At 42.2% G+C, this 27,228-nt stretch overlaps 1 protein-coding gene across 2 annotated transcripts in view; it reads left to right on the forward strand.

Annotated features, from left to right (window-relative positions):
* The window catches only part of LOC105006157 (aryl hydrocarbon receptor), a 44,152-nt gene extending 18,579 nt beyond the window's left edge, over window positions 1-25,573 (forward strand). The window contains exons 3-11 of one of the 2 annotated variants that reach the window (XM_010864527.3): window positions 5,031-5,146; window positions 10,215-10,304; window positions 15,473-15,608; window positions 16,515-16,651; window positions 18,406-18,608; window positions 18,789-18,898; window positions 19,459-19,600; window positions 19,887-21,534; window positions 21,844-23,708. In XM_010864527.3, the coding sequence (XP_010862829.2) occupies window positions 5,031-5,146; window positions 10,215-10,304; window positions 15,473-15,608; window positions 16,515-16,651; window positions 18,406-18,608; window positions 18,789-18,898; window positions 19,459-19,600; window positions 19,887-21,534; window positions 21,844-21,948 (2,687 nt within the window). In that variant the 3' untranslated portion in view covers window positions 21,949-23,708. Of the gene's footprint in view, window positions 1-5,030; window positions 5,147-10,214; window positions 10,305-15,472; window positions 15,609-16,514; window positions 16,652-18,405; window positions 18,609-18,788; window positions 18,899-19,458; window positions 19,601-19,886; window positions 21,535-21,843; window positions 23,709-23,738 lie in introns of those variants that run through there. The other variant, XM_010864526.3, reaches the window with a different exon arrangement.
* Window positions 25,574-27,228: the final 1,655 nt, after the last annotated feature.

Consider the following 27,228-nt stretch of genomic DNA (forward strand, 5'->3'; position numbering starts at 1 on the left):
TCAGTCTAGGCTAGCCCCCCTCCCCTCCCCCATTGTCAAACCACACACTGATGACAAATTACGTTTAGAGTACATGGGCCTTTCACAAGCTGTCAGATTTTCAGGGTCACTGATTTCATGTTGGGTTTACTTAATCAAATTCCTATTTCAAGAGGGTGGAGGTACTGTAGGCTGCTGGTTGTGTCTAGCTAGGTAGTAAGCCTAAATGCATTACAAAAGAAAAATCTCCCTAGAGAAAGTATGTAACAGAAGGCTACAGGTTTATGTAGTGCTCTGCAGCAATTTACTGTTTCAAATGTACTGAATCCTTAATGAATGTTCCTCAGAAACATATCAATTTAGCCTTAAGTCTGACAGCCAGTCAGTGATTCATGCTCTTATTAAAGATCGAAATAACATTCAGACATAGGCTCTAAGTAAAATGTTCCATTGCCAATCTTTGGAAATTTCCAGTATTTGAAATGAACAAAAAATATCAGTAGTAAACATGAAGTGTATTCGCCGAGAGATTGGTCTAATGATCCTACTCTGGCTTTGGGTGGAAGCCGTGTTGGGAAGGGACAGCTTATGAAAACTTGAAACGTGTATTTTAATCACTCCTGACAGGTGTCTAACTAGGCCCATTATGCTAAGTTAAGATTATTTGGTAATGCCAAGCTGTTCAATTCAAATCCAGGGAAAACATGCTTGTTGGATTTTCTGGAGAACTATTTTTGCTCTAAGTACTTGTATGTACTATGCATGTATCTGTAATTCTTTTTCATTATGTGCACTGTTTCCCAAAGAAGCCTGAAAACCAGAACTTATCTTTGTCTTTGTAGCAGCCAGTCAAGGCCTGTGCCATGCCGGCACTTGCATTTCTATGTTCAGTGTCTTTATGTTCTTCTATTGGTTTCGCCTGTGTCTAGTTTAGTCTTCACCTGTACCTCTTTTATCCCTAATCATGTCGTTATTTAAGTTCCTCCTGTTCTAGTGTTTGTTGCGAGTCATTGTCTTATATTATAACTGTTGTGGCAGATTGCCATTTCAAGTTTTGGAATTAAATAACCTTTTGTTGATGCACATCCGTGCTTTTGTCCTGCTACCCTAGCTTTGGAGTCCTCTTTAAAAAATCCAGCCAGCCAGGCGGGTGGATTGATGTCCCACATTTGTAATGGGGAATGTTGATATGCAAGGTTTTGACACACGTGTAGAGTTGTATGAAAATGTACCTGGTTATGTCATCAAGCTGCTCTTATCGCTGAGCAGTGCCACTATAGAAGTGGATTAATGGAGTTTAAGTATTAATATGAAGAACGTATCTATTATATGCTGTTCTTTTTATAGACTGTACGCGGGACAAATTATTAAGCAAAGCCCCAGTAATAAGACATTATATATATTGTGTATATTGACTCTATACTGTATCGATAATTGATTAGTTAATTCATTAAATAATACCCAGGCAACTCATTAGGGCTTCAGTAATATGCTTGGAGGTGTATCTTTTTCATTAATGGATGCATTGGAGGGGCCAAAATGACAACACAAAGTGCAGTGACCTACTACAATGACATCAATAAAAACAAAGCCTACTCCAGCAGACCGGCTGGCCAAATGCTGTACACATATCTGGCCAAAGGGCGCTACACAGAGCAGGAGTAACACGGCTAGCCACATACTCACTGCACCACACAATTTATGTCAACAAACCTTTAGAGTCTAATATTGTCTCTGTTCTGGGGACGTTTCTGTTTTCTTTTTTCTGTGCCATGCACTATTTACACTATATACAGGGTGTTTAATGTTTTACTGACAGATACAGCATAGAAATGTTGATTTGGAGACAGGTGAGAGCTCGGAATGTGAGTCCAACCCTTGCCTTAAGTGTCATATGTGATCTGGGGGCTGCAACATCCCTATTTCCTGTATTCTACATGCTAACACTTGATATGCTAATCAGAAGATTTGAGCTGAACTTCCATTTGTACGCTGTTGACACACAAATTAAACCTTTGTAAAATTAATTGCTGTAAAACACTGTGCTTAGTGTTAGTTCCAGGTGTGCAAACCTATGTGTAACCCTAACCCTGACCTCTTATTTGAAGCATACATCCGCATAATATTTCCATCTAAGTCACTCGGATTAGGTCATTCTGATCCACTGTGGATACTTAAAAACCTATTAATTACCCTGAAAACATCTTAAGTATTACAATGCACTGCTAACTGGAATCTTGGTAAGATTTGTTTCAACTGCAGATGACCCAGAATGCAACTGCCAGGATAATCTTGCAAACCTCACAAAACCCCACCTTAGCTATGTTATATTCAGCCTCCTGTGGCCTCCAGTTCAATATAGGATCAAATGCAAGATTCTGCTACTCGCCTTAAGGTCCTCAAGGGCAATGTTCCTAAGTACATAAGCCAACTTCCTGAGAACTATTTCCCAGCATCAGCATTCCTTACAATCATCAGACTCAAACAGCCTAGTCATACCTGTCACAAACCTGACAGAGACTTCTCATATGTGGCCCCTCAGCTCTGGAAACCCTTTACTCATATATGTCAAGTAACTTCAATTTCCTCATTTAAGCAGACAATGTGAAGTGGTCTGTGGTGGTCCCGTGGTCTAAGCTTGTATGGTGCAGAGTGGGTTCAAATCCAGCACACTGCTCTTTCAGCCCAAAAAAAACCTCAGACTTTCCCCATAGTCTCACTCAGAAATAATAGCATAACAATATATACATATGTTTCCAAACATTAAGACTGAATGAAACTTAATGTCTGATGACTTAATTTGCTCAAAAGCAATATGTTGCATTTAAAGGTAAGGTTTTAATCTATTATGATCTAAGTTTCTACTCATTGCTATTCTAAGTTGTGAGGAAGGTGGAAGATGATTTCTAGTTTTTCCGGGCAAGCATGTAACACAGATGTGTTGTGACTTTCGGTATTTTTCTTAAGGGTCCATGGTCATCTGTTTTGGTTGATACAGTAGCAGAACAGGCCTAGGCTATAAATGTCCATATAAACTCAGGGAGGCGAAATAACATGGATATTTCTATAATGATATAGGATTATATAATGCGTTTATATAATACGATATTCCAAACACCTGCTAGACAATGGTGTGGTGGTACGGCCAAGGTGTATTAACAACACCCTAGCTCTGTGCCATGGTGACAAGCCCATCTCTTCCCCCCCAAAATAACCACATGCCATCAGGTGTCTGGTCTTAGCACCGCTGCCCCACTCACCCCTCCAGTTCTATCCTTCTCTGCTGTCTGCTGACCCCTCACAGACAACAAATGAGCTCAGCCGGGACCCATTCACCCAATCATGTCAAGACATCACCTTAGTGGTCAAAGGGCATTGCGGGTCAAAACGCAGCATTGCAATAGAGGTCAGAGGTTAATATGTCTGACTCCTGGTTCCATTCCCATGACATCATCAGGGTTCCAGACATTATATTTGCGTGTAATTGTGTTTGGTCATTGAATCGATGGTACTGACTCAATGAACTGATTGAACAGACATCTATCCAAAGTTGAAATTAATACAGTGCTGTATCAATCATAAGAGTTTCTTTGGGGTTATATGTAACATTGCAATGCACACTAAGTACGCTGCATCTACTCTACTGCTTTGTACTGCTTTGTATATAAACAAGTGAAGTGTTCAAAGAGTATTTCACTATTTTAGAACATGCTGTTTGTTCCTCACCCAGAAAAATTATTTAAAAAAAATATGTATATATATATTTTACAAAATATATTCATATAACCACAGCTACCAAAATATCAATGGAAGTAATAATGACAGTGTACTATAATCTTAATAATAAAGTATATCCATATAGTGCCATGGTACCAGCTAAGGTAGTCAAAGCTATATACAGTACATAGTAAAGGGAAAACACCCTCCACCAATGCGTAGCACCCAACTATGTGATGTATGGCCAACTATTTGTGTCAGAACATTCAGCACACATCAGTTGTGAGATGGAAATTCGGAGAGTGATATTTGCCAATTATTAATATGTGGAATGATTAGGTGGCCATAAAGACTTAATACCACGACTCTCATGATAAGCACCTTAGGAGTATTAAGACCGAACAGCTGTTTAACATCATCTGAAAAACCCGATGCAGGCCAACGCCACCTTGAGCAAATGAGCAGGACAGAAACCAGCAGCGGGATGGAGGATGAGACAAGGGAGAATGTGGAAATGTGGTAATGGAAATGGGAAGGAGTAGGGAGACACTGGAGAGAAGAGGGATATAAACTTGACGAGCTGTGAAGTGCAAAAAAAGGAGTTGTCACCTCGTTTCAATCAGATTGAGTGCTCTCTCTCTCTCTCTCCCTCTCTCTCTCTCTCTCTCTCTCTCCCTCTCTCTCTCTCTCTCTCACTCTTTCACTCTAAAGCTTCTTCAGCAAAGTCGTTTTCTCTTAATTCTGTCACAAGCAGTAGGCTACAGTATGCTTTAAACATAGGTGTCCCTGTTTTGAATAGCTTTTGCATTTTCATTTAATTTCACTGTCCTCTCTTGGATGACTAAATGTTTCTAAAGATGATCACCACTTGTTGTTACTGAAACCTGAGACATTGCAGAGCAGTGATAATATATTTTTGCGACACCACATACCACAGGCCTTTAGGTGACGATATACTGTAGATACAAAAATTATTAGATTGTAAAAATAAAAATTGGCAATCAACGCCCAAAGCATCCTGTTTGAGATTTTGTATTGGGAAACAATTGTTTTGTAACATGAATGAGCGGATGTGTTGGTACCCAAGCCATTATGTAACCAGGTTAGATAAAGATAAAAGGTCTAGATTTAGATATAGTTATTTCTAAGGTCTTGTTTGATGAAACTTTTTTATTGTGCTCTGATACATTTGTGCATACAGTGTGTTTATTCTACTAAAGATTAAAGCATTCTGACATTCACAACATTGCTTTGTAAACATTATTACAGGAATAAAGCCTGTCTTACTGTCCTATCGTCTCTCTTGCTCCCTTTCTCTGCTTTCCTTTCTGCAGTTGCCCTGAAGAACCGTACTTGCAATGGAGGCCAGGCCAGTTGTGATAGCGATGACAACAGCAAAGCCACAGGATTGGCGGACATTTGGCTGCCTGAAGGCGAACTCTTGCTCCAGGTCACTACTAAGGGCTTGTCATGGCCTAACTTCAGCTGTCTCCATTTGTAGCTGAATCATTGTTGCATGTGTGTGTGTGTGTGTGCGTGTTTATGCCTATCCCTGAAAAATAACTATAGACACCTAGGAATACACACTCTCCAATATCCATCCTACTGAAGTCTTTGCCATTCTTTGCCCATAATCTGTCATCTCTACTTAACTTACATAGAATTGTCATAGGTTTAGCAATTCGATGGTTGGTGATTGTGTTGAATATGAGGTAAGGACACACAATTTGCAACAGTTTTACTAAATCCTTTGATTTTTTTTGTAAATCTTTAGATTTTTAACTCTAGCTTTGTTCCAAATATTTATTTTTGTGTCTCATTAGAAAAATTAAGATTTTGGTGACCCTGAAATAATTTATATGTAGCACAGCACCCCAAAAGGACATTTTGTTCCCTGTACTGTCTACTTTTAAAATATTTAACATTTAGTTAGTCGCTTTAACATTTTGGGTATTACAGAAGTCAGTACTTCTACACTGATCCAATGTTACATTCTACAAGCCCTATGCAATGCAATACAGAATGTCTGATTTTGGCAGATTCGGTACAGCCACACGGACAAAGTTAAAATAAACTCCACCAGCTACCACCAACACATACATTCCTGTAACCAATGAACTCACAACGTCTTGGGGGGGAAGACAATCGACCTTTGGGTTTAAGCTGCATGACATCTTATTAAAAAGCTTTTTCCAAAATATATGAATAAACAATTCCATGATTTGTGCTCAGAAAATGTGACATCAAATTTAAAAGCCATTTCATTTAAATTACTGTAGTAACTTTCATCTTGGATGAATAATTTACTATAGGAGACTGCAAGATGACAATTTTAATCTGAGAATACTTTATATTATATTGTGGTTACACGTCCGTTTGGATGTAAGGTTGGCACCATATGCCCATTTTCAAAAAGAAAAAACATCCAAAGGAATCTTCATAAATAAATAGACTTTTCAAGTAAAACCCAACCATATCTCAACAGCCAACACTTGGTATTTGATAGAAAATGGAACAGCGTGTTTGTACCTCTGGTTATCACTTCCCAAGGCCCCATAATACACCATGAAAACTATTTCAGCTACATCCCACTCTGTACCCAAATCAAATTAATTTCTCATTGTAAAATGTGTTCTAATTTTATTCCGCGTCCGATTCCATGTCAATCTCTACGGGGCTATTTTCATTTTGTTTCTCTGTCTGTGTGATTGAGTGGAGAGCGGGCTAGCTGGCTGCCAAATCTCTTCTGGATACGGCGGAGTCATTGGTTTTCCAGTCCAGTTCCCCTGTATGTGCAGCACAGTGGAATTCCACAGCAGAGGAAACCTTCTGCCAGCCATCCCTGTCCTATGAAGTTTCATTATTATGATGAACCTACACTGTTGCAATGTGTTAGTAATGAAGCATGAAAGCTATTTCTGGGGAGGAGGAATTAGTCAGGAGGGAATATTTTATTCAGATTGAGACCCCAACCATGGGACATTGAGGAGACAATGAGATAGGAAGTGAAAGCTAGGTTAGAAGAATTTTGGGAGCAGAGCTATTTCTGACCGCCTGATTTTCTCTCTCGGCTTCTTCTCTGTGGTACAACATCAGACACTTGGTAGTGAATTATTGAGAAGCTGTGAGGTCATTCATAATTTACACTAGGAGAGGGGAGAATAAGAGAGGCTAAACAAATTAATAGAGTTTTCACCCTTCACTGTTGTTGTGGAAAATAAGCTCAGACTGAGAACAGTCTGTCTTCAACATCTTATACCCCATTAGACATTTGTCTCTGGAATGTGACTATTTTGAAGACAAAGTGTACAAACCCTCCATTCTGATATGATAGTGTTTATGTTTTGCTGGACAGGGTGTGTACACAAACACACACACACACACACACACACACACAGACTTAAACTGCTGTTGCTAATTTGGGGTGAATCACTGATTGTTTGTGGAAAGAGCAACATGACATCACTCTGCCAGTCATTATTTAGCCACTGGAAAGACTTCAGTCTGTTTTTTGTGTATGGAGCAATAGCCCCTGTGTTAGTGAAGTCAATAATAATAGGGTAACACATAAGAGTCCCAAAATGTTGCCTATAAATGATCTACAGATCGTCTACTGACTACCTGTAACATTTTAACTATCTACTAACCCTTTCCCTTACCTATATCCTAAACCTATCCTTTGTTCTATCCCTAACCTTAACCCTTACCCTAAACCTTATTCTAAACCTAACCCTTAACTTATTCTTAGTAAGCAGTTGTCTATCAACTGGTAGTTTGTTAAAGGTTTGTTAATAGTATTACAATATGTTGACCATCTACAGATTGTCACTCTGAAAATAAAGTGCAACCAATAATATAAATACATTTACTTTGTATAGAAACAACCTTTTCTGACCACATGTTCCTGACTTAAAAGAATATATCACACTAAAATACTAATAAAACATTAAACATAGAAGAATATTGTTGGCAATAAACAATAATTAAAGCTATATATTGATGTTGTCAGACCCACTTTCTCCAAATGTTGTGATGTTACGGATTTAATTTCTCATCGATAATTTTTTTCCACATAATACAGCATAATGATGAAGCAAAAAATGTGTGCCAAATTGTTGGAAATTTTAAACATAAATATCTAATGTACGTAGGTATTCAGACCCTTTATTCAGGACTTTGTGGAAGCGCCTTTGGCAGCAATCACTTTATGAGTCTTCTTTGGTATGCCTCTACCAGCTTTGCACTGCTGGATCTGGACGGTTTCTCCCATTTTCACTTGCACATCCTATCAAGCTCTCTCAGATTTCAAGGGTATTATCGGTGAACTGTGATCTTCTGGTCTCCACACGGATGCTAAGTGGGGTTAAAGTTCAGGCTTTAGATGAAGAACTCAAGCACATTCACAGGCTTGTCCTAAAGATATTCCAGAATTGTCTTGTCTGTGCTTTAGGTTATTGTTACGTGATACATTTTCACCTAAGTCTGAGGTCCTTGTCCTCTGGGTCAGGTTTTATTGAAAGTCCACTCTGTATTTTGCTCCATTCCTTTGTCCCTGCATACTGACCAGTCTCACAGTCTGTGCTGCTAAGAAGCATCTCCATACCATGATGCTCCCACCACCATACTTCACTGTAGGGATGAGGGGGTAATGAGCGGTACCTTGTTTTTGTCATAGGTAGCACTTACCTATGCATAATAGTTTGATTGTGGTCTCATCAAACTGGATAATCTATTTCCTAATGCTCTTGGTGTCCTTCAGGCAGCATGTCATATGCCTTTTACTCAGGTGTGTCTTTGGTCTAACCACTCTAACATAAAGGCCTGATTGATGGAGTGTTGTAGAGATGGTCGTCCTTCTCACAGGTTCTCCCATCTCTGTAGTGAAACTCTGAAGCTCTGTTAGAATGGCATTTGGTTTCTAGGTCAACCCCCCCTACCAAGGCCCTTCTTTCCTGGTTAGGTAGTTTTGTCAGATGGCAAGCTCTTGGGAGAGTATTTGTGGTTCCAAATGTCTACCATTTCACAAAGTGAACTTGCAATTCTTTATCAGTTTTCTTATAATGTTCCCCAGATCACTGCCTCAAGCCAATTCTATCTCAGAAATCAACTGAGAGTTTTTTGGATTATGCTCCGACAGGCACATACATAGACAGGTCTTTCTAAATCATGTCCAATTAATATAATTTGTCACAGGTGGATTCCAGTAAAGTTTTACAGACTCCCCGGGGATGATCAAAGGACAATAGATGCATCTGAGGCTCAATATGGCGTGCCATGGCAAAGTGTCTGAATACTTATTTGCATTAGATATTTCAGTTTTTTATTTTCAATAAATTTGCACACATTTTAAAGAAATGTTTGTTTTATCTTAATGGGTTATTGTTTGTAGATTGATGCAAAAAAAAAAGTATTTTATCAATTATGAATTAAGACTGTAACCCAATAAAATGTGGAGAAAATGAAATGATCTGAAAACGATTTGAAAGACACCGCTATCCTTGAAAGATTTTCTGATCAGCTCAGTCTTAGCAATGCCATAAACAAGAACAGAAACACTGCAGCCCTGAAAGCACCATTGGTTTTTGTTTGCTGTGGGGCTGCTGAAGTGAGTGTAGCTTGTAGGAGTGTGTGCAAGGTGAATAATAACATACTATGTTTGGTTTTAATGAGGTATATATAGTTGTAAGCTTGTTTGTGCCTACATACTGTAACTAAAGGCTCTTGTTTTTTTATGGAACAGCTTGGGTTTATGTTAGAGAGAGAGAGATCCAGTTTTTTCTTATATTAGAGGACCAGAATTTCCATAAAGATAGTAAAACCTGACAATTTGGTTACTTTACCAAGTAATCAGTGGTCAAGAGCATTGGGCCAGTAGATGATAGGTCACAGGTTCTAATCCCTGACGGGACCATATGAAAAACCCAGCCCTTCTGTCATTGAACAAGACGTTCTGTCCCTGAACAATGGAATTGCTCCCAGGTTGTTGTGGTAAATATTGTGTTGTTAGCAAACTTACCTGATATAAAAGAAGGTTAAGGGATAGGGGAAATATGTAATAATGATATCTAGTCTCTACTAGAAAAGCAAATATGTGTGTGTGTGTGGGGGGGGGGGGGGGGGTTGAATGTGGGACCAGCTGTTCTCGTTTCAGATAAAACAAATGAGACACTAATCCTGTATTTATGGGACATTATTTGATTACCGTCTTGTATCCTCTGTTGGGTTGCAGAGTCCAACAATCTTGCTGTAACAGAAATGTAAACTAATGCAGCCATTTTTTAAATGTATTTATCTTTTATTGAACCAGCAAGATCACATTGTTTAAGTTATTAAATATTATTGTTATTTTAGCTAAACATGATACAATTCTAATAAGCCAGTATGAGATGCATTTCCGAATATATCCAGGAGATATGAGAAGACCAAGAAAGGATGATTAGCCCTATCTGTGTTATAAGTATGGTGAATGTATAACTGTGCATTATATTATCTAACCATATTTTCTTATCTTCTTACAGGCTCTGAATGGCTTCGTCTTGGTGGTCACTGATGATGGGACAATTTTTTACTCATCTCATACCATCCAGGATTACCTGGGATTTCACCAGGTACCATATAGATTGTCCCTCCTCCCTTTCTATATCACAGTGTGTTCTATCCCTAAATCATAACTGGGTTGATCTATGCCTCGGCTCATTCAAAATTGACAAGCAGCAGGCATCTGGTGAGGCAGCTTGATCGTCTTTGGGTCTTGGTCGACTTATAGCATTAATTCTACTGGTGGGTCATCCCAGGGTAGTATTAGCATGTACTGTATGTTTGCAAACATTAACACATAATCCTCTATGGACATCTGGTCATCTCTGCTCAAGAATTTCATAATTAAATGTATGCAATACAACCAGACAATGACACCCGGCAAAGCCGCACACGTTTATAGAGGCAGTTGCCTATAGATGCTAAAAGAAAACATTTTGCTAAAACATTTCATCTCAATAAGATGAACCTATAAAAACCTGTTAAAAAGGGCGTAATGGATGAGGTTTGGCGTTGCGTGCGGAGTCTCCTGTGATTCGTCAGGGGCCGCTGTCGGGTGCCGGGCTCCTGCATGGTCACTGTGGAATCTCATTCTGCTTAGCAGGTGCACTTAGAGAAACTAGAAGAGACCAGTTTATTAATAGCATGGCCTTTAGTGGAAAGGAACCACCAGCCAGGGTAGTGGGCAGCAGGACTAGCCAGCATAACAGAATCCCAGACGCAGCCCAGATGTATGGGAGCGTAGAGGGGGGGGGGGGACAGTGACGATGCACAAAGGATCCAAATACTACGCTCCACAATTATGTAGTTTACTGTATGAAACTCAGGCCCTGGGGAAGTTCAGTGCACACTGAGAGACTGGGAGTTCAACCCACTCTTGGAGATACTGTACATCCCAGACTCATTGTCTTTAGACAGTATACTGATGTTCCCGTAACAACACTCTTTCAGTGTAATGGTATAGTGTGAGAGGTTTCTTAATGCACAGCACTGTGCAACATTTTGAGACCCTGAGCAAGTTTTTAAAGCTATTTATCTCGTAAGTATGTTTTTTTTTTTTAACATTTGAATAAATACAAATGAACAATACTACTGAAACAAGAAGTCAATCTGTTGCCATTCCTCAAAAATGTTGGTCCAAGATGGCTTTTTCTACAGAGAGTATACTATATAACATCAGTCCTTCAGTATTGCAGCATATTTTCTCATAATGTAAATAACAAGAGTTTATTGTGTGGTCCAAAAGTTAATTGATATCTTGTGAGATGCCTAAAAGAAATGTCAAAAAGAAATTTGAAGAAACTGGGCATGTTGACGATAGGAAATGCAGTGGAAGACCCAAAAAGCTGTCATCATCAGCTGTCAGAATCCATTGAAGTTCTTGCTTACCATTGGAAGGCACTGAAGCGCACGTTTTGAACAATTAGAACAAGAAATGGCCTTGTAGGGCGGGTCGAAGCTAAGAAACCATGTTTTGCGGAAAGGCAAGAGATTGCGTTGTAGTTACTTTTTTATTGAACTACGATTTATTTGTATTTGAATCTTATGTTATATGATATACATACGTTCTTCATCACACTTACAGACCAGATAAATAGCTTTTAAAAATTTTCTCAGGCGTCGTCATACTTTTGCCCAGTACTCTAGCTTGCTCAAAGGGGCAATGTGTAGAATCCTACCTCTAAACAAGAACACGACTTATCTGCTCCTTGTATTCCCGTTACCGAGTAAGACCGGCATAGTACTAGCTAGTCCTGGTTGGTTTAGCGTGGGAAGGATAGAACTGTGAATATCTGGAGTATACTGAGATTACAAGTCAATGCAGACCAATAAACGGACTGGTGAGAAAGTTAAAATGGGAAATATGTCAGTGACTTACTTTGTAGAAAAAGATCATTTGAAACAATAACTTAAAACATTAAGTCTACTGGTAATCTTTTTCTTGTTCTTATACTAGCAGTAAAGTAGAATTCTTACACATTGCCCCTTTAAGGATACCCTTGATCATTTTGATTTTGTCTCTTGTGCATGCTTTCCAAAGTCTTTATTTTAACCATCTCCATATTGTTCATATGTCCCGAACGAGCGACATGGGGCCGCCCTCCCGTGGGCTCACCACCCACAGGAGGGACCATAAGGGGCCGGTGCAGAGAGGATCGGGCGGCAGTCGAAGGCGGGGGCCTAGACAACCCGATCCCCGGACACGGAAACTAGCTCTAGGGACGTGGAATGTCACCTCGCTGGCGGGGAAGGAGCCTGAGTTAGTGCGTGAGGTTGAGAGGTTCCGACTAGAGGTAGTCGGGATCACCTCTACGCACGGCTTGGGCTCTGGAACCACACTCCTTGAGAGAGGATGGACTCTATACCACTCTGGAGTTGCCCATGGTGAGAGGCGGCGGGCTGGTGTGGGTTTGCTTATAGCTCCCCAGCTCTGCCGCCATGTGTTGGAGTTTACCCCGGTGAACGAGAGGGTCGTTTCCCTGCGCCTACGGGTCGGGGATAGGTCTCTCACTGTTGTTTGTGCCTACGGGCCGAACGGCAGTGCAGAGTACCCGACCTTCTTGGAGTCTCTGGGAGGGGTGCTGGAAAATGCTCCGACTGGGGACTCTATCGTTCTACTGGGGGACTTCAACGCCCACGTGGGCAACGACAGTGACACCTGGAGGGGCGTGATTGGGAGGAACGGCCCCCCTGATCTGAACCCGAGCGGTGTTCAGTTATTGGACTTCTGTGCTAGTCACAGTTTGTCCATTACGAACACCATGTTCAAGCATAAGGGTGTCCATCAGTGCACGTGGCACCAGGACACCCTAGGCCGCAGGTCGATGATCGACTTTGTTGTCGTTTCATCTGACCTGCGGCCACATGTCTTGGACACTCGGGTGAAGAGAGGGGCGGAGCTGTCAACTGATCACCACCTGGTTGTGAGTTGGATCCGATGGCGGGGGAGGAAGCTGGACAGACTCGGCAGGCCCAAGCGTACTGTAAGGGTCTGCTGGGAACGTCTGGCCGAGTCTCCTGTCAGAGAGATCTTTAACTCCCACCTCCAGCAGAGCTTTGACTGGATCCCGAGGGAGGCTGGAGATATTGAGTCCGAGTGGACCATGTTCTCCACCGCCATTGTCGAAGCGGCCGCTCGGAGCTGTGGCCGTAAGGTCTCCGGTGCCTGTCGAGGCGGCAATCCCCGAACCCGGTGGTGGACACCGGAAGTAAGGGATGCTGTCAAGCTGAAGAAGGAGTCCTATCAGGCCTGGTTGGCTTGTGGGACTCCAGAGGCAGCTGACGGGTACCGACAGGCCAAGCGGACTGCAGCCCGGGTGGTTGTGGAGGCAAAAACTCGGGCCTGGGAGGAGTTCGGTGAGGCCATGGAGAAGGACTATCGGCTGGCCTCGAAGAGATTCTGGCAAACCATCCGGCGCCTCAGGAGAGGGAAACAGTGCCCTACCAACGCTGTTCACAGTAGAGGTGGGCAGCTGTTGACCTCAACTGGGGATGTCGTCGGGCGGTGGAAGGAGTACTTCGAGGATCTCCTCAATCCCGCCGTCACGTCTTCCATTGAGGAAGCAGAGGATGAGGGCTCAGAGGTGGACTCGTCCATCACCCGGGCTGAAGTCACCGAGGTGGTTAAGAAACTCCTCGGTGGCAAGGCACCGGGGGTGGATGAGATCCGCCCTGAATACCTCAAGTCTCTGGATGTTGTGGGGCTGTCTTGGCTGACACGCCTGTGCAACATCGCGTGGCAGTCGGGGACAGTGCCTCTGGGATGGCAGACCGGGGTGGTGGTCCCTCTTTATAAGAAAGGGGACCGGAGGGTGTGTTCCAACTATAGGGGGATCACACTTCTCAGCCTCCCCGGGAAAGTCTATGCCAGGGTTCTGGAGAGGAGAATACGGCCGATAGTAGAACCTCGGATTCAGGAGGAACAGTGTGGTTTTCGTCCAGGCCGTGGAACACTGGACCAGCTCTATACCCTCTACAGGGTGATGGAGGGTTCATGGGAGTTTGCCCAACCAGTCCACATGTGTTTTGTGGATTTGGAGAAGGCATTCGACTGTGTCCCTCGCGGCATCCTGTGGAGAGTGCTTCGGGAATATGGGGTCCTGGGTCCTTTGCTAAGGGCTGTCAGGTCCCTGTACGACCGAAGCAGGAGCTTGGTCCGCATTGCCGGCAGTAAGTCAGACTTGTTCCCTGTGCATGTTGGACTCCGGCAGGGCTGCCCTTTGTCACCGGTTCTGTTCGTAATTTTTATGGACAGAATTTCTAGGCGCAGCCAGGGGCCGGAGGGTGTCAGGTTTGGGGACCACACGATTTCGTCTCTGCTCTTTGCGGATGATGTTGTCGTGTTGGCCCCTTCAAGCCAGGACCTTCAGCATGCACTTGGACGGTTTGCAGCCGAGTGTGAAGCGGTGGGGATGAAAATCAGTACCTCCAAATCCGAGGCCATGGTCCTCAGTCGGAAAAGGGTGGCTTGCCCACTTCAGGTTGGTGGAGAGTGCCTGCCTCAAGTGGAGGAGTTTAAGTATCTAGGGGTCCTGTTCACGAGTGAGGGAAGGATGGAACGGGAGATTGACAGACGGATCGGTGCAGCGTCTGCAGTAATGCGGTCGATGTATCGGTCTGTCGTGGTGAAGAAAGAGCTGAGCCGCAAGGCGAAGCTCTCGATTTACCGGTCAATCTACGTTCCTACTCTCACCTATGGTCATGAGCTTTGGGTCATGACCGAAAGGACAAGATCCCGGATACAGGCGGCCGAAATGAGCTTTCTCCGCAGGGTGGCTGGGCGATCCCTTAGAGATAGGGTGAGAAGCTCGGTCACCCGGGAGGAGCTCAGAGTAGAGCCGCTGCTCCTCCACATCGAGAGGGGTCAGCTGAGGTGGCTTGGGCATCTGTTTCGGATGCCTCCGGAACGCCTTCCTGGGAAGGTGTTCAGGTCCCGTCCCACCGGGAAGAGACCCCGGGGAAGACCTAGGACACGCTGGAGGGACTATGTCTCCCGGCTGGCCTGGGAACGCCTCGGTGTCCCCCTGGAAGAGCTGGAGGAAGTGTCTGGGGAGAGGGAAGTCTGGGCATCCCTGCTTAGACTGCTGCCCCCGCGACCCGGCCCCGGATAAGCGGAAGATGATGCTATGCTATGCTATGCATATTGTTCATTTCTATAATAATTTGTTTGTTTGTCTTCATATATAATCAAATATATATATAATCAGATATAATAATTATCCCTCCCTCCCTCGCTCAGACTGATGTTATGCACCAGAGTGTGTATGAGTTGGTCCACACTGAGGACCAGCAAGAGCTGAGGAGGAACCTCCACTGGGCCCTCAACCCACCATCCATCACAACCACTGTGGCCCCCCTGGGAGAGTCCCCCTCAGGTGACCGCCTACCTCCATATTAAACCTTGAAATACCACCTGTGTCTATGGAAAGAAAAGGACATTCAAACACAAAAATGGACTCAGTAGCATTCACAAGTATTGCCTATGAATACCCCTCACATTTCATAAAAAAGAGTTATATTGTACGAACTGCGAGTGAAGCATTAAATGAGAAAGGAGCTAAGTGTTATTGTGGATTATATAGACATCTATAACTACTAGCTCTTCATAAACATATAAAAACCTTAGAGAAAGACTCAGACCGCTGCCCTGACATACCTCACTACGGGTCATGGTGTTACAAGGTCTCTTTCTCTTGCTCGAGAAGAGGCTGTCACGTGGTCTGGTAAGACCATGTTAGCCTCTGGGGCTAATTACATAATGTAATTTTCAACAGAGTAAGGAGAATAGGGCCACTGAGGACAGGACACGTAGTGAGGTCAAGAATTACTTCAGAACATACCAGGGAATAACAAATTAGAAAAAGAGCTGTGAGCAGTTGGAATGTGCTGAGTGATCTCGAATTACATTTGTGTTTGAAATGTCATCGTGACACACAATCAACAGCAGACACTCAGACCGGACACCTCACGTCAGCATTTCTTCAGAGCCCAACTATTCATACAATCTCACAGTCAACAATTGTTTTCACTCATGTCTATCATGGTGGGTTGATCAATTTCTGCGTGAATGTAAAAATATGAGTTATTTAAGGAGAATAAAATACATTTTCAGATTTTATTATTGATTTGTAACACTGATTCCAGAAAAGTGCCACAATAACTGTATACTGTAATCTTTAGAATAATTTGCAAATTAATTGTATACTGTAATCTTTAGGAAGTGGTTATATGGATTGTATAGTAATGCCCGGTCGGAACAATATATTCCTTCTGACCCACAGAGGGGGAGCCTGACAGCAGCACAACTACCATTGTGACCTACAACCCTGAGCAGCTTCCCCCTGAGAACTCATCTTTCCTGGAAAGGAACTTTGTGTGTCGCTTCCGCTGCCTCCTGGACAACTCTTCTGGCTTCCTGGTGTGTGTCACTGCAGGGAGATCACTACATTTATAGTTCAATAGTAGATTTTAAAAAATCAAATAAAAAAAATATTTTGTGCTCACCCAGAAAAGACCTCATTGGAATCAAACCCACAAGCCTCAGAGCCAGAGACAGCAGCAGATTCAGCTCAGTCATTGACGTTAAGAAGTATCATGGAAGCTTCTACCCCAATTCATGTCAAAGGCCCATTGCAATTAAATTTTTTAACTATTAACTGTGTGTAATGCATCCATGTGAGCGCTTATTTAATGAAACTTTTGTATCATAATTAATGTCACAAAAAGTTTCGGCTTGTGAATGGCTCACCAATGAATTCACTCTCTCGCAGTTAGTGTATTTGGGAGACTAGGCTTGAAACCAACACCAACACAGATTAGCACAGAGATCCCACACAGGGCTGTGCAATTGGCCAGCACTGTACGGGGTTGGGTGTTAGTAATTAAATCGGCTTGTCTTGCCTCAATACGCTCTAGTGACACCTTGTGGTGGCTTTGGCACCTGTGAGCTCAATCAAGGTAGAAGTCTGGAGTGTATTCCTTTCAGCGAGCAAGGATTCCAGTATAGACTGCCTGGTTGAGGGAGCAGCATAGAACCAGAATGGCATTGGATGTGCTTCGGAAAACATATCAGCATTGACTGTCAAAACATGGGAGTGGGTGCGATGAAGCAGGGTTGTAATTACAGATTGGATATCACAAAATATTGGTAGAAAAACAGGGTAAAAAGAAAATAATTGAATAAGTATCCCTGAGCGTTATCTGGTACTTCAAATACTCGGTCTGATTGTGTGGCCATTATTAAATTTTGTTTGGGAAGGTACTGTATTTACATACACAGCTCAGATTGAACAGTCTAGAGCTAACCCACTTAGGCAGATAAATAGTAATAGTATTATAATAAGATGGCATTCCGGTAATTTGTCAACAATTTGAGCATGGCCTAAAAAGTTAAGGACATATTTGCGCGAGTTAGAATGCGTCATAGTAAAACGTTCTGGCTGGTATGTTTGGAATTCCAATATAAATGTTTTGCACCTAAAAATAATTCATATATTTCAATTGACTTTGGAAGGACATTATTTACAAAGCTCAACAGTTGTACCCAGTCAGTACCTCTCAAAACATTTAATTGTGGCATTTACACTGATGGTAGAGCTAAAAAAAGCAACTGAAAATGCTAACTGAGTAAAATGTTTGCCACAAGGACAAATAACGACCACCATTATGGATTTTGATGAAAGTAAAATGCTACTCCTCTAGCACTGACTGAAAATCATCTATAGACAGAGGACTGTCAATGCTATATTTTCCAGTCTAGAACCTATAAAAAAAACTGCCACTTTTGAACAATAAACATCTAGCACACATGCATACAAAACCATTTAAGTTTAATTTTATAACAGAAATGTTTCAAACACTGTCAAGACACAACATACACAATCATGTAATATCAAACACTGTGGTTCTATAACATCCGTGTTGAAATTTGGCACACATGTTCAGGAATGAGTGCAGTATCGCAAGTGATATCTCAGACACCACTGACGCAATTTTCGACGACATTTCGATTAATTAATTGTCTTGAGGGATTAACATGGACAGGTTCAATTATTTAAATCAGATTCAATAAAACTTTGAATCTTGGATGGGGCTATAGGAAGATTATCAAATTATAGACTAAAATATACATTGCGTCTAAAATAAATGTTCACATCCACTTTCCTTTGTCAGGCCCTGAGTCTGCAGGGCAGACTGAAGTTCCTGCATGGTCAGAACCAGCGGCAGGATGATGGGGGTAAGGCCCCAACCCAGCTGGGCTTGTTTGCCATTGCTACACCCCTCCAATCCCCCTCCATCCTGGAGATAAGGACAAAAAACATGATCTTCAGAACCAAACACAAGCTGGACTTCACCCCCATGGCCTGCGATGCAAAGTACGTTCACATTCAGTTAGTCATTATCATGCTAATGTTGTTGTAGCAGTTACATTCAACGAAATAGATTACTACACAATTCTGTTGAAAGTACATTTGTCACAGCTGTAATGTTTTTGCTGTATGGCGCTGGATGTCAGCTGATGCATGCAATTGGCATTATTATTTGTCTTTTTGCAGGGGGAAAGTTGTGCTTGGGTATACTGAAGCCGAACTTCGGGTGCGAGGCTCCGGATATCAGTTTATCCACGCGGCAGATATGTTGTACTGCGCTGAGAATCACGTACGAAGTAAGCCTCTTGTCTTTTTTGTGTACCTATCAGGTTGGTTAGGGGTTCAAGTTCAGAAAAAAATTTGTAGTATTCATTTGGATTTAATTGGTTCCGTCATCAAACATTGGAATAGCAGTTCTGATCAGGCCAGCGACGGTGGTCACAGAGTTCGGACAGCTTTTCCGAAGTAATCCCAATGGATTACAGAGCAGATTGAGCAAAGCCACCGAGCCACTACGATAGGATAGGTGCACAGATCCACTACATGAGCACCAGCAATGATCCATTAACAATACCTACCAACACAACCAAACAATAACGCAGATATTACAGTAACTTTGTAATTCCTCTAGTTACCTACTGTACAGTGCCTTCACATTGGAATTATTTCTTTTTTTATGTATTGCTTTTGAGTCATGTGTACAAACATAAGGCAATGATCGCTAGACTGAATTTGTATTAAGAACTGAAGTCAAAGTTTGCATATTGTAGCAGCACCCTAGTACTGTAGCTATAAGCAATGTCTACCATGTAAACGCCTCTGTTTCACCCAAAATAAGTGTGTTCTATGGTTTCAGTGATGAAGACTGGGGAAAGTGGTTTGACCGTGTTCAGACTCTTAACCAAGGAAAACCGTTGGAAGTGGGTCCAGGCCAACGCCAGACTGGTCTACAAGAATGGCAAACCAGACTACATCATTGCCACACAAAGGCCTCTGGTGTACGTAAACTCTCCTGTATCCTCGCAGAACCAACCCCAAATACACATGCTTTCTGGGATAGTTTTTCCTAGTGGGGAACATACATTTCACAGTCCTGATATTTATAGTGCTGCAATTGTAAAAAAAAAAATCTGAATTGAACAGATGGTGTGCTTATGATCTCAATGCGAACATTTTCAGATTAGTTTTCAACAGTAATGTCTAAGTACAGTAACACAGATTATAACATTGGTATATTTCAAACCAGAGATCTCACAGTTTTTTTTTTGCTTACTGTCCATGTAGGGAGGAGGAAGGAGGTGAGCACTTACGTAAAAGATCCATGCACCTCCCTTTCACCTTTGCTACCGGAGAGGCTTTGCTCTACCAATCCAACCATCCAATTGGACGCTTCAATGACAGCATTCCGGGCTCCGAGAAGAACAGCAGCAAGCCCAAGAAGGGACGGACTGACAGGGTGCCCAAGGATGGCCTGGACCCGGGCTCCCTCTTAGGGGCGCTGATAAGTCAGGATGAGTCTGTGTATGTCTGCCAGCCAGCCCTGGAGTCCAAGTTATCCTTCCACAGCAGCCTGTTTGGGGATCGGGTCAGTTTTTCTGACTCTGACCCCACCGCCATGCTCCAGGGCTGGGATGAGTCATCCAACCAACTGGTGGGGCTGGGACTTCCAGAGCCGACGTCAAGCTTTGACCCACTACTAGCCACCCTGGACTCACTGTCTCTGGGGGGTCAGGTGGGTGTCGTGGATGGGGAAGAAAGAGGCAATGGGGAGGCCTGTTCCAACGGGGAGCTGTTTGGGGCCCTGGAGGACCTTGGACTGAGTGCTGAGGACTTGGAGCTGTTGCTGCTGGACGAAAGGATGATCCGGGTAGAAATGGATTCTGAGCGGGTTCCCACCTTGGATGACTTGCTGACCAACGATGAGATCCTCTCCTACATCCAGAACTCCCTAGAGGGAATAACAGATGTTGCAGGGGATGGCGGCCAGGTGCATTCCACTACCCCAGCTTCAACTGCCCCAGTAACAACAACAACGACGACCACAACAAAAGCACCCATTGAAACCAATTCTACTTCCACCATCACTGTGCACTCTCAGTACCTTTACCATAAGGCTCTCCTGGCGGGGCAGGCACCCATAGTTCAGCTTTCCCAGCAGATGCAGCAGCACCTCAGCATGCGGCCAGGGAGGACGGTCCAAGAGTGGGCCCAGCCTCACAATGCCTCGCCACATAATGTCGCGAATGGACTCCAGGGGCAGGGTCCACTCATTCACAATGTGATGGGATGTCCATTGTCCATTCTAGCCAGCACAGGGGTGCAGCTCGACCAGACACTATTCAATGTTAAGGCGTCAGAGTCGGATGGGGACCCCTACCAGCGGAAAGCCCACCAACGCTACCTCCAGCAGCAGCATCAGCAGCCGACCAGGGACCAGAGCCAGCTCCCTGTAGGTCATGCCAAACCGCCGGGTGCCAATATCAACGGGGTGTGTGGAAACTCAAGAGAGCATCACACAGCTGGCAGTGATCAGTGGCGGGAATACAGCCATGGCCATCCTGAGGGAAATACCCTGAAAAGCAACCCCTGCCTCAGCAATGGCCACAAACAACCCATTCCAAACCCCATCATAGAGGCTTGTGTGGACTACACTATGACTGATACTCCTGGCATGGATTACACCATCAAGGGAAGTGCTTATAAAGGGAACGGGCAGCACCCTGGGACAGAGGCTGATGTTTCCGCTTACCATAGAATTAAGGAGCAGCTGCCTCCACTGGCCCAGGTGCTGTCTAGTCTTTCGCAGTGCCCTCCGCCAAACGCTACCCTGGAGCAGATCCTAGGGGTTGGACAGTGCTACAGACAGCTGCCCTCGCTGGAGTCCTATGGCATGGTGACTTCTGACATCCCTCATGAACCCAACCATAGTAAGGTGAGACTAATGTGATTTTTGATTTATGTTCTGCTGATGGTGCAGAGACTTCTATTTATTTGGGTGAGAGGTTCTGACAATGTTATAACGGTTAACATTACGTTTGGACAGGGAGAGAGATAATTTAAGTCCAGGAAGTCCACTATTACTACTACTAATGAGAATATATTTAATTTTGAACGCCCTTATTTGGGTTGTTGGTTTGCTAGTTGAATATCCACTGAGCCAAAACTAAAATGATTAGATTTGTACAGTAAAAGGTTTGAACATCTTTTACACCTATTCTTCAACCTACATCTTGGGGTCCAGTCCAGTACCCAACAAAGACTTCAGATCAGTGGTCCTTCACAGAGCCATGTAAACTGGATCCCTGTCAACCCTGCAATCGTCCAGTCCAGTGGGGTGTGGAACTAGAGACATTCTAGTTGACTGGGATGCATCACTGAGATGTGGAGGTCAAGCTGCAGTGCCAGGCAGCGTGTCACTGCTGCTCGCCTATCATCAGCCAGAGCCACCAGCAGGGAGTCTCAGCTTACCTGCCTGTACCAAACTAAAGGAACCCCCCAACAGCACCTGAGTTGCCTGCTGCTACACTGGAAAACCTGTTCAGACCCGACCTGTGCTATTCAACAGATCTGGCGGCATACTGGATCAACCTGTAGCACCAGCTTCTGAAGACCTTTCCTCACCAGGTCACAGCCTAAGAGGCACTACCTGTTCCAGGTACTGAGGTCCAATCCGATGATCCACTTTGGACTTACAGCACTACATCCGGATTGGGCCCTGACCCTGGCTCTATCTGTATGGGCTTCTCTAGGGTCCGCCCTATGCACTGCTTAAGCTCCTAGGCTTTGTGCTGGAAAGCCTCTTTGGGAGCACCAAAGCTACCATGCCTGTACTCGTCTGCTTTGGCCAGGTCAGCCTTACCTGGAGAACTTCTGCTGCTTGATCTGCTCCCATCTGCTGTCTTAGTTGATGGGGCACTTCTGAACACTCTGTGGAAGAGGCTCTTCCACAACCAGACCCTTCTACCCCGATCTGTACACCTTCTGGACTCCATGGTTGCTCCTAACTGGCTACTGGTGGACTGACACTGTTGAAGATATGTGACTACTGACACTGCTGAAGATACATTTTTCAAAGCACACTGCACACATTTAGGGGTATCTGTTTCAGAATTCCCCTCAGAGAAGCCTGTAGTAGGTCAGTTGTATAGATTCCTGTGTGTGTTAATATAGTACTATGTTTGTGCATTAACTCTTGGCCTGCCATATTTACCTCAAACTGCTGGCAAAGGTAGCATTAAAAGACTTTCAAATACATAGTTTCTATTTCATAGTCTCTATTTCACTTTGATGGTATAAATGTAGCCAGTTCATGTTTACAACATAAGATTGTATGTTTTCAACTGTTTTTGTATGTATATTCAAGGTCAGTACTCTGAAACTAGGATGAAAAGGGGATTTTTCCTGACCTACAACTATGCTCTGCTACTGTAGCTTTACCTAAGGGCCTCCTGTTTACACTAAGATACACAGACAAACCGAGTCTCAAGAGAACAGAAAGATGGAGTAGGGTAAAGATACAGTAGGTGGCAGCAGAAAGTTGTCACTGCTGCCTCTGGTAAATCCAATTAGCCACGTCTGTTGAAAACAATCGCTCCATTGTTTCCCTCTGATGGACAGTAACAGGGCCTGTTAGGACTTTGACTAGTTGGATTAGTACATCCATCAGTTCTACAACATAAAAGAGACATAGGCTTACAAACTGTGAGTTATCTGTAGGTGCTCCTCTCTAATGCTCTACTAGATGAGTCAGGAAGTACATTATCCATAACTAACAAGAAGGACCAGGATAGTATTAAAGTCTTTCAAATTATAAGGAAAGAGTATACAATAAATCATTTAATTGTCCTTATGATCTGAATGCTCTATTGATTCTATTTGTATGTATTTAGTCTGTCCTGGATCAACAATTATTGTTGGTCAAAAACTGGGCATGCTTAGGTTGAAGTCCTTAAGTATGACCAGTTATTATGGTTTGGCATTCAGAATTTATTGTTCAAAAAACAATACTCATGTCAGTGTTGTCATATGTCATGTGTCAATCAGCTGATAGTAATCAACCATCAACTGTTATATACTATTCACACGCTGAAATGCAGTTTCCCCACATTCTTTCCCTATCCTCTTCTTTTTTCTTAGATTGAAAATGGCTGCATCCGTAACAGTACCTACTCTGGAGCCTGTGTTCTACCCAATGGGAATGGTGTGGTGCCCTCTAGCGGCCAGCTAGCCTGCCCCGACAGTCTCCACAGCCTCCCTGAACCCCAGGCCTCAGGCTTTTACCTCTGACTGGTAACCACCAGAGGACACTGACTGACAGACTTAGCTTTAGAATAGGGTCACACCCATCCATCCTACCACGGAACCAGCCTTTTACTGTACTATTTGAAAACACTGAAACAACGGCTCAACAAGTCCTATGCCTAAACCTTTTTGGTACTAAATGTTTCTGTTGAGTTTGATGTTCACTAAAAGTATAATTATAATTTGAGTCCTTTGTTTACAATATGCAGTCATGGCACTAAAGTTTATTCTGTAAAACAAAACAAAAAAAAAACAAAAAAGACTGAATTTAGAAGTCCTATAACTGCTGTTTCTTGTTTTTCATGTAAAAATAGTATGAAATTGTTAATGGGAGTCATGGAGATATTACCTAACCTAGCGCATGTAGATGGTTGACGGCAGCATTATGATTTATGACATCATCATTAGTTATTTGTCATACAACAGGAATGTAACCTACAAATTCCAACGTCTATTCTAATTAGTTTCCCATGCTGGGTAATATAATTAAATGTCTCAGAAAGTTAGGGATAAAAGGTTTAGAATATCTGTTTTTAGTCTAATCCTGCACTTTATTTCAATCACCCACTGCAGATATGGTAGTTGGTTGGCAATGCGGTTACTTCGGACCAAATAATTTTACAGAGCTGTACCCTCTTTTATGTTTTAATATTTTGAGGTAGCTGTTATGATGTTAGTTGATGAATTTGTTTCAGTAATTGTATTTTTTTATATATAGTACCATTCAAGTCAATGGGTAAATTTGTCCAAACTTTTGACTGGTACTATATATATAATGCTGCAATGTTTCAGGTGATGGGTTGAAGACTTCACAGGGATACACTTTTTTTAGTATTATATATTTCTTTCACTTGAATTATCAGTTTTTTGTTGTCATCGACATCTTGTACCTCTGGATATGTTTGTCCATTACTAAGATAAACTGTGACTTATTGCAGAATACACTCATATGATCTCAATATTTATTCATATTTTACAGTAATGACGTTTTCTTCTTCAGTTCTTGACTCAAATCCTCTATCTCAAGAGGATAACATGTTGGTAAGATGAGGATTACATCGAATCGAGACGGTGCCAGCAACTATTCAGGTCTTATGATGATTACTTAACCAGAGTTCACTGAAAGATTTGCAAACACTGACAACCAAACATGAGTATTATTAAGTCTTATCTGGAAGAATGCAATTTTGAATGTTTATGTAAATAGTAAATGATAGGGGAAAAAAATTCTAATTAGAACTACTTCGTAATGAGCTGAAAAGAGATTTCCTTGTAGTTGGTAAAAATAATTATTGTTATTATTATTATTACTATTGATGTTATTGTTTTTATGTGTTTTAAGTTGATATGTGTAACACAAGTGGTTATGTTTTCAGAATCAACTTGGCTTCTTTCCTCTCATTTTTTACTAAGAAAATGTTTGATGTTTAGTAGGATTAATGGACCAATTAACAATGTGATAAAAACATGTTTTTTTTACATAAAACAAATATTTGGAGAAAATCATTTTATGGATTCTGCATCATTTCACTTGTTTTAAGCATTATTTTTAAAACACTGCTGCTTATTGGGTCTTGTGTTGACTCCAGTTCCATTGTACATAGTTGTATATTTACTCTCATGTCACTCTTCTCATATTAAATGGTGCCATACTTCTGAAACTCAATTAATTCAAACTTTTGAGCTCTTTATTTCTGAGTCTTTTACATAGTCACATGAAATGTTCTTGAACATGCTGACAATAGCAGGTGTAGCTGTTACGATGATAGACAGTCATTCATTTTGACCCATGTCCTTTGAGTGCTTGATTCAAATGTATTATTTTGGCCCTTTGAAATAAAGGATTTCATGTAGTCACATTGAAACTTTAATAATGTTAACGTTATTTTGATGAATGTGTTCTGGGGAGTTTTGTCCATGGTTTTTATGAAATGTTCATTTGTGTCCATATATATATTCTGTATGGGATTTTAGAGTGCCACAGCTGCGCACAGTTCATCCTCAACAAGACAAAACTGCTCTTTGTCCGGGGAAAAGTGGGTCCACTCTAAGACTTGTCCATCTAAATACAGCAGGTTAAAAGCTCCATAGATCTTTGGTGTGATACTGGACGCTTGGAAGTACTAACCGGCTCCTGTATGTTCCTCACAATTAGTAGAGCTCTACATTGCCTCACGCAGGTTCTGTTCGGATCTTTAAGTAGAACTGGTAACTCTGAAGAAAACAGACTGTCATTCAGCTGTGAATATCAATTCAGAAACATGGGCAACATCCTAGAGCTAAAATTTTCCGACCTGAAGATGTTTGACATTCTTTGCTGAGTTCCTGTTTGTCATGAAAGCACCATATATCTTGTATTTTTTGGTCACAGAAGAAAACACAAGAAATAGATCAAACTGAGTACTTAATCTGTTTTACCCAGTGAAGTTTCAAATTATTTGTCCAACAAGATAGCAGATTTTTGGAGGGCAATGTAAACTCTTTTTGCTGGACCACGTAAGCGGAGCAGGCTACGAAGACTGACTGACTCTTATTAAATTATGCTAGCAGTGCTAACTCAAATTCACATTTTCAAAATAAAAGCCATCATTGAACTATATAATTTAATATAGTTAATCTTGTCTGTGCATTTTATGTTTAATGCCCGTTCCAATGTTATTCTTGTCTGTTTTTTCACAGACTAAATTGTAAACTTTTTTTTTTTTTATTCAATTCAGCTTTATTAGCGTGACAGTTATTACAACCGTATTGCCAAAGTTAGAGGTACAGTAAGGAGGAGTCTACACGGTAGCAGCCCCATTTAAGGTGACTTATATTGCCTTATACATTTCACTTATGGCTTTTATTGTGATAAAAAAAATAATATCCTGCTGCTAAAATAATGCTAATGAAGCCTTGAATGGCCATCACTAGTCATTGTTACCTATATTGATAGATACTGCATCTATGTCATTCACAAATGGCTAATTATCTGTTAAAAAGTGGCAAAAAGAGCATTTGTTCAGGATAGACAAAAACCTTGCTGGCTACAACCTTGAGTAGATTCGTTATGGGAAGCCTAAAATGAAACTTTACTATATTGCGGCTATTTCTGGTGGATTTTCGAATAATGTCTCAGGATTTGTTCAGGATAGACAAACACTTCGTTGGCTACATGATTCTCCCGTCCTTTCACTTGACGAAAAAGTCAGTTATCGTCACCTATTTTGATACAGTAGTTATTGTATCAATTTCATTCACAAATGGCTAATAAGCTGCTAAAACAGCCAGTGGCAAAAGCCATAAAGTTCATAGATGCTATTTGTGGTGGAGGTAAACAATAAGA

Source organism: Esox lucius, chromosome 16, assembly GCF_011004845.1.
Source record: "Esox lucius isolate fEsoLuc1 chromosome 16, fEsoLuc1.pri, whole genome shotgun sequence".
NCBI lineage: Eukaryota > Metazoa > Chordata > Actinopteri > Esociformes > Esocidae > Esox > Esox lucius.